At 38.7% G+C, this 7922-nt stretch overlaps 1 protein-coding gene across 1 annotated transcript in view; it reads left to right on the top strand.

Moving 5' to 3' along the window:
• The first annotated feature begins 5350 nt into the window (after positions 1-5350).
• LOC107713871 (dual specificity protein phosphatase 8-like) overlaps positions 5351-7922 on the top strand; it is a 12023-nt gene continuing 9451 nt past the window's right edge. Inside the window, exon 1 of the mRNA XM_016519515.1 lies at positions 5351-5977. Coding sequence (XP_016375001.1) covers positions 5869-5977 — 109 coding nt within the window. The 5' untranslated portion in view covers positions 5351-5868. The remainder of the gene's footprint in view (positions 5978-7922) is intronic.

Here is a 7922-nt window from a genome sequence, read left to right on the forward strand (position 1 = left end):
CACTCTCTCTCTCTCACACACACACTCTCACACACACACACACACTCACACACACACTCTCACACACACACACACACACACACATATTTAATTGACTTATTTCATAAATTGCATTGACTGCTCAAAAATATGAGACACCAATGTTTCAGAAGTTTAGGACACAGGCTTATTTGATAACTGAGATATTTTGTGAATGTTTTTTTTTTTTCCTTTGCGTCAGAAATCTGGAGTGCGTAGTTCCCGTTAGAGGAATGCAGTCTTTATCACGGCTATTAGATGCTGTGTTTATTTCTCTGAGTAACAGGCGTACACACACATGCAAGCTCTCTGTGACTGGACCTATTCATCTTCTCTAAACATCATGAGCACTTGCAGTCCTCTGTTTCCAGTCTGTTCTGGTACACATTTTCTTCAGCGCACAAATGTGAGCGTGATGAGAGCTTTGTAAACATTGTGATTTGAATAACAGCCATAAAGTTGTCATTTGTTTAAAGCATATTTATGTTCGGCTCTTGTTTGAATTAGGGAATGCGTCTCACAATGGCATATAAATAAATGACGCTTTCCCTGGGATAGGCACCAGAGCCATATTTACACCCCACTGTGAATGATAGTGTGCAGACCCCCGTTCTGCGTGTTAATGTAGGCCAAAGAGTGTGAAACACATGCCTCTGTGTGTTTATAAGTCCCCAAATATACTCTATGTGAACGCCAGCACTTTCTGCATATTAATCTGTGATGTTGCATATATGTCAAACTTTGAAAGCCTTGGGCTCACTAGCACGCAAAATTCCAGCAGTGCTCGTGACATATAGTCTTTTTTTTAAAGCATACATTCAACATGTATAATAATGATTAATACAAAATGTTAAACATGTACAGTCCACTCCACTTCCATGCATTTCTGCAAACCTGCAGCTTTAAAGTATGTGCATTTTTTCTATCGGTCACAAGTCTCCATGTGATGCAAATTCACAGATCAGACTTCACCAGACTTGAACTTTGGCTCACAGTGGCATTTGCATGAGCTTGCGTTTCCAGTCTCCCGCATGCATTTGCATGGATGTGAATGGAAGTCAATGAAATAAAGAGTGTTGGATGACTGATCCATTATTAATAATACAATGCATGCACGCTGTTTTGCCACAAGGGGTGCTGTAGTGCACATTTCTCACAAACTCTCTTCTTCTACAGTGTCTAACACTGGCATACTGGAGTAACAGTTTGGAGAGAATCTTAATCAGCAGGTTAACTAAAATGTGACCCTGGAGCACAAAACCAGTCATAAGTAGCACAGGCATATTTGTATCAATAGCCAACAATACATTGTACTGTATGGGTCAAAACTATCGATTTTTCTTTTATGCCAAAAATCATTAGGATATTAAGTAAAGATCATGTTCCGTGAAGATATTTTGTAAATTTCTTACCATATATATATATATGTGGTTTTTTTTTTTGGTTTTTTTTTCATGTGTTGTTTCAGTTGGTTCAAAATTGTATTGCAAGTTTAGGTTTTATTTGATTTCTTTATTTCTTTGATTTCTTTATTTTTTTTGCTAAATTATTGATGGATCATGATGTCTGTGTGAAACTGGTTGGTTAAGGAAACCAGTTTTACACTCGAATAGCACACGATTACTGAATGAGATCCGCAGAGTGTGAAGGTTTTCCAAATCAGCAGCATTTGTTTTTGCAATTCCATAAATTCCACTCCTCACCTTTGAAGCTGCGTTTATGTGTGTTTGTGTAATTGTGCTTCTAAGTGTCTGTTTAATTGCAACTGCTGTCTAACAACAAAACATGAGCACATCCCTCAGCAAGCGCTGACAGAGCCCAACATAAAAATTCCCTGGTGACCTCACAGGTCAACCTCTCCAAATGTCCAAGTCAGTGACCCTTCGGCCAGGTTTGGGCTCGTCTTCACTCCCGCAGGCCGCAGCTGTTAGGGGGTTTATTATGGTGTACGTTTCTAATGACGGTCCACTACATCACGGCCATGGCACGCCAGGAGCCAGGAGCCCAGAGCCACGTCACGGCTGGAATTACATATTGATTGCTTGTTTGCCAGAGTCTTAACAACCAGCTCTGTCAACACTGGCTCTGAGCTGTCGCTGGATGCTTGCACCATTTACCTGCTCTGGTAATTTAGACAGATGAAGCGCGCAGAAGACGTGTAGAAACCGATATGCTCTGATATCATGCAAAGATTAGGAGATGCTACTGAGTGTCGTGGTCTTATGGGAAGAGAGAGATGAGAGGCCGCTCGCATGATATACACACACATCTTCTTCAAACATGTTCTTGCATCGGACGCACTTTTTTCTGAAAATTGCACGCTCTGCATTGGGAATTCTGACGCTCGGCAGACATAAATCCGTGTAATATTTCAGAAGACTAAAATAAAGCCCCTCATCAGACCTGGTGGGTGGCGTAAAGTCTGCGTCTTTGGCAAAGGCATGCAAAGATGTACCGAGGTTAGCTCACTGTGCTAGAATGTGTGATTTATTTCCCTTCAACCTTCCACCCTTTTCTTCCCACATCTCCTGCCTACATCAGAGAAATAAACCCGATCATCCCACCTGAAGGCTCTCTTGCTTTGAGTTAAACGGGTTCGCTTGCTGTTCAGTGAACTAATAGAGCTGCATATGTTTGATCAGAGCTCTATTTTAGAAAATAGCACGGACAAGCATATTCCTCATACTGTTTCTTCTGTATGTACTGTACAGTAGTATGTGAACTATCCACGGTGTCTAAAAACTATATGCATGCATGAAGTCTCACAGTGACCTACTTACTGCATTTCTATATGATAGAGCACAGCACATATAATGCATTGCTTTACTTTCATTTCAGGTTTGGTGAATGAATCAGACATTTTTATAGCTACAATCTCCTTGATCTTTAGACATTTGTATTAAAAACTGGACAAACCATGCAAAATAACTGATTTCATTTGAAATAGTGATGGGCTGATAGTAAAATGCTGGCCAATAAATATTTAATGATATTTATTTTAATATTTTGGCCAATAACTGATAAACTGTATGTACCTAATAAAGGAAAAATGTTACCTAGAAGCTTTAAAGTCAGCATATTATATATATATATATATAATTTGTTATTATAATATGTACAAATGAAAGATTACATCATAATAGCTGAAAAAATGTTTTAAGGTGAATTTGGGCATCATAACATTATAATGTGTGTGTGTGTGTGTGTGTGTGTACATATTATTATAATTTTTTTTTATGCAGGCTAATGTTGTTATGTCTGACAACTGATCATTTTAGTCTAAATATATGAAAAATTAAGCCCTAGAAACCCAAATTAATTGTTTTAAATTCAAATTAGGCATTGCAGCATTGTACTTTATACAGTAAAGTTTACATTTAACAGTGATATTTCTGATGTTATTTATACCTCGAACAGCTGCCCATGAAGCAACGATGACAGCATTAGACCTCTTTTTTTGAAACATGTATGACTGCTTATGCGTTCTGTTTCACACTATGAAAAGATACATAAAAAAGACAGCATGTCCTGTGCAGTTTTCACTATTCAGTAAGCTAGTTTTCAATTCTGAACACAGCCAGAGACTCCAGAAGAGCATGTCAGGGCTAGGGAGACTGTGTTATGTTAGTCTACTTCCATCTAGTGCTTCTCACAGCTCCTACATTCAGTTTTGCAAAGAAAAAAAAATAATAATCACGTGACATTTCTTTTATTATTGTCCTCTGTTGCTGGGCAGCACATATTGCGTGTGTGTGTGTGTGTGTTTGTGTGTGTGTATGAATTAGCACCTGTGTTCCCTCAAGTCTGCACACATTCAGGCAATTATCATATTTCTCATTTTTAGATCAGTTTATAATTGCATGCAAAAGCATGTGTGTGTGTGTGTGTGTGTGTGTCTATAGGGGCTCCGTTAAGATCCCTGGCAGTCCTCCAGCAGTCAGTGTCGTTGTTCCTGCATTAAAGATGTAGTATATTCCCTCAACACCTCCACGTACAGAAATAGCTACCTTACTGGCACACCTATTTACAGCACTGCAGTCACACACACACACACACACACACACACACACACTATGGACAAACAGAAACGTGCAGGCCGGTCAGCGAAAACCCCCTCAATTAAAACTGGTACACTGGTCCTAATTTGCTTTCTCCAGTTTCACTGATCTGGCAACCTTGAAAAATGTCACTGCACCATTGCAGCCGGCCAACAGGGAGATGGTGGAAAAGGCAAGGTTGAACCTGCATCTCAGTATATAACAAACAAACAACATTTAAAGGGACAATTCAGCCAAAACAGATCATTCTGTCATTATTTATTCACCAAAGTAACTTTCCCCAACACTGCTCATAGAACAATGGACAAGTAATGGATTCTAACTATTATATCATGATGTTTGAAAATGTATCTTTTTTGCCTGTAAAAGTTCGCCGAGATTTTACCAAAGTGACTGCACCATAATTCTGCAAAGTTTGTAGCACTTTAGGTATTTTTACATATGCATCTGTTGTAGAGAAATAGACAAATAATGGATTCGTCCATACTGACTTCATGATTGGCAATGAAGCTTTTTTATGCTGCAGTTTAACCAAGTTTTTAGCACTTTATGTATGTTGGCATGCATCTGTCACAGATAAAAGGACATGCAATGGATTCCATCTCTCCCATCATGATGATGTTAGCATGGATGATCAATGGCCATTATATGACAAAGAACCTTATTTGACCAAAAAATATCACCATTTAACGAAGCTTTTAGCACTTTACGCGTTTTTGCATATGCATCTGTCATAGAGAAAAGGACATATGTGAGCCTGGAGCACAAAAGCAGTCATAAGCAGCACAGGTATATTTGTAGCAATAGCCAACAACACATGGGTATGCATGGGTCAAAATTATCGATTTTTTTTATGCCAAAAAGCATTAGGATATTAAGTAAAGATCATGTTCCGTGAAGATATTTTGTAAATTTCCTACCGTAAATATATCAAAACTTAATTTTTGATTAGTAATATGCTTTGCTAAGAACTTCATTTGGACAACTTTAAAGGCGGTTTTCTCAATATTTTGATTTTTCTGCTCCCTCAGATTCCAGATTTTCAAATAGTTGTGTCTCAGCTAACAAACCATGCATCAATGGAAAGCTTATCTATTCAGCTTTCAGATGATGTATAAATCTCAATTTCAAAAAATTAACCCTTATGACTGGTTTTGTGGTCCAGGGTCACATATAATGGATTGGCTCTATCTGTCCCATCATGATATGATTATGCATGATTAACGGCTAATGATTGATGAATGACGTCATCCGTGATTAACGCCGATTGATTCCAGGACAAACTGTTCTTCTGTTGAAGCGCTATAGCCGTGAGTCAACACGGACTTCCCAGACACAGATCATGCGCGTGATAATGATGTGCCATTACATAAGCAGCGGCGATGACTATATAGTGCGCAGAGCGGTCCCTCGAAAGCAACTAGGGCTCCTTTGTTGATTGCAAACACACACACGGCGCGCACCGAGCCGCTCTTCCCCATCGGTGGCCGCATAGTTGTCTGATGAGTCTGGAATGTGGTTGCATGCCTTACACATGAGCTATTAATGAACACAGGCCCCAGTAGAGCACAGCCAGTGCGCTCATTCACAGACGGGGAGGGAGCGAGCGAGCGAGCGAGCGAGAGGGAGGGAGGAGGCTCAACAATAGAGAGGCAGGAGCTCGCCGAGCCAAAGTCAGAAGCGAAGAGACGCGCGAAGAGGAAAGAGTGCCTTTTGATCTCCACCTCTGGTCCCTGTCCAGCGCTCGTGTGAGCTCCGAGTGGATTGTGCGGGTTTTCTGCGCGTCTCCTGGATGCCCGTTGACTTGGGGATCCCTCCTCCGCTGTGGACAGACATGCACGAGAGCGAGATGAGGCTGAAGATGCGCGTGAGGCGCATCAAGGAAGGGCGAGATCTGAGAGGTGAGTTCGACAGAGAGCGTGCGCTTGTGGGATTTAGATGCACAGGGAGATTTTGCATGCATTTGCACGATTCACTCCCCTTTCATTTTTACCTTGCCACTCTATTAGTGTAGGTGCATGCACTTGCATGATTCATTGCCCTTTAATTTTGTACCTTTCCACTCTTATGGGAAGTGCATCAGACTGAGTGCATCATTGCTTTAGTATGTGTGCATATGTGCATGTGTATATGCAAGTGTGTGTCTCATTCGCTCCGTGTTATTGCATCTCTCTGACCTCCTTCTCATGTTTGGACATTGATGACAAGTTGCTTCAGGGGGGGTGCAGTCGAATTTTAATTACCTGTCATCACGAGTTTCAATCTTTGATTTAATTTGAATACATGGCCAACACAGAAGATCGACTGCATTGTTTATTATGAGCAAACAAGAGTATCATTTTAAATAATCTAAATAAAAATCAAATAAATTGTTTATATGTATATGGAAATGTGTTAGGTATTTTAAATATATATAAATGGAAAAAAAAAATATATATATATTTTTTTTTTTATTATTATATATTTAATTTAATTTTCTATATTTAAAATTAAATAAGTATCTATTATACTTAAATAGAATATTAAATTAAATTTTTAAATAAACAACATCAGCAATAAACAACATGCATTGTTAAGTACTTTACATTATAAAACAATTTTGTTTATGTGCTGTATAAGAGGAAATAGAAACTGTCTTCAATGTTTTATGAATAGTATTTGAATTTTCAATATTTATAAATATTTAAATATTTCAAATGAAACCTTTGTGTCTTACATGTGTGATATTCAAGGAGCTCGTCCCAAATGATGAGGTAATGCCATCTGTTTTGTTGCAAGCACCATCTTCTCTCACATGTCTAATTTAGGGACAAGATTTGCAATACTGTTTCAGCAGATGCTAACTGCCTTCGATCTATCGTGCGCTGACATCAACAGCAGAAGTATGGAAACCTGATGGCTGTGAGATTTGAAACATGACATTGTGTCATCATACCATCAATCTGAATGTGTCTGAACTTGCTGGAGTATCATGTGACCCTCGACCAATTTAGCAGTCTTGTTGAAAGCTCCAGCTAAGCAAGGCCCTAAACACTACAGATCTGTCTTTAGTCCTCACACACTCACATAATGCACATTGTTCATTTTTGATTTCATTTCAAAATGCACAGACACACAAAAAATACAATCTGCACAAAACAAAATGCATTTATCCGAAGCAACTTATAAAAGAGAAACAAAAGCAATTCGTCAGAGAGCCAACAATAATCGTGATATACAATGCCAGGTTTATTAGTCATCTCTAGGATCACACCAGTATAAACTCTGAAAGTGGGGATTGTTTTACTGAGTTTTCCAGCCTGTAAGTGTAACTGTGTGGAGCGCTCAGGATATTTTTGGGGACTGTTATCATTGAGATCTCTCTGCTCACCAGAGAGGGGATCTACGCTGCTTTTTTTCCCTAAATCTTAATTCAGAAGCTGTATTATTTCAAACCAGATGTTCAGGAAAACCAAATCACATTTTTGTGGATCTTGCCACTAAGTCACTTGTTGAGGTTCACTGCTGTTCATTTTCAGTGTCTGTCTTGTTTTTATTAAATAAAGATGAATTTAATGGCGATGCACGGTGACTTAAGAAGTCTTGTTTTCTGAGAAACGGATCAAAATGAAGCGAGTTTATACTTAAAACAAGAACAAATATCTGCCAAAAGAGTCAGAAAGCAATTTTTCTGATCCCCACTTTCATATGTGCTCTTGTTTTAAGCACAAACTGACTTCATTTTGATGAAAAATTTAAACAAAACAAAAACAAGAAAACAAGACTTCTTAAGTCATTTAGCCTCTCAAGTAAATGTAACATTTAAAAATAGATATCATACTGGAAAATGACAGAAATACTGAAAAA

The sequence above is a fragment of the Sinocyclocheilus rhinocerous genome, unplaced genomic scaffold, assembly GCF_001515625.1.
Source record: "Sinocyclocheilus rhinocerous isolate Xijiao unplaced genomic scaffold, SAMN03320098_v1.1 scaffold929, whole genome shotgun sequence".
NCBI lineage: Eukaryota > Metazoa > Chordata > Actinopteri > Cypriniformes > Cyprinidae > Sinocyclocheilus > Sinocyclocheilus rhinocerous.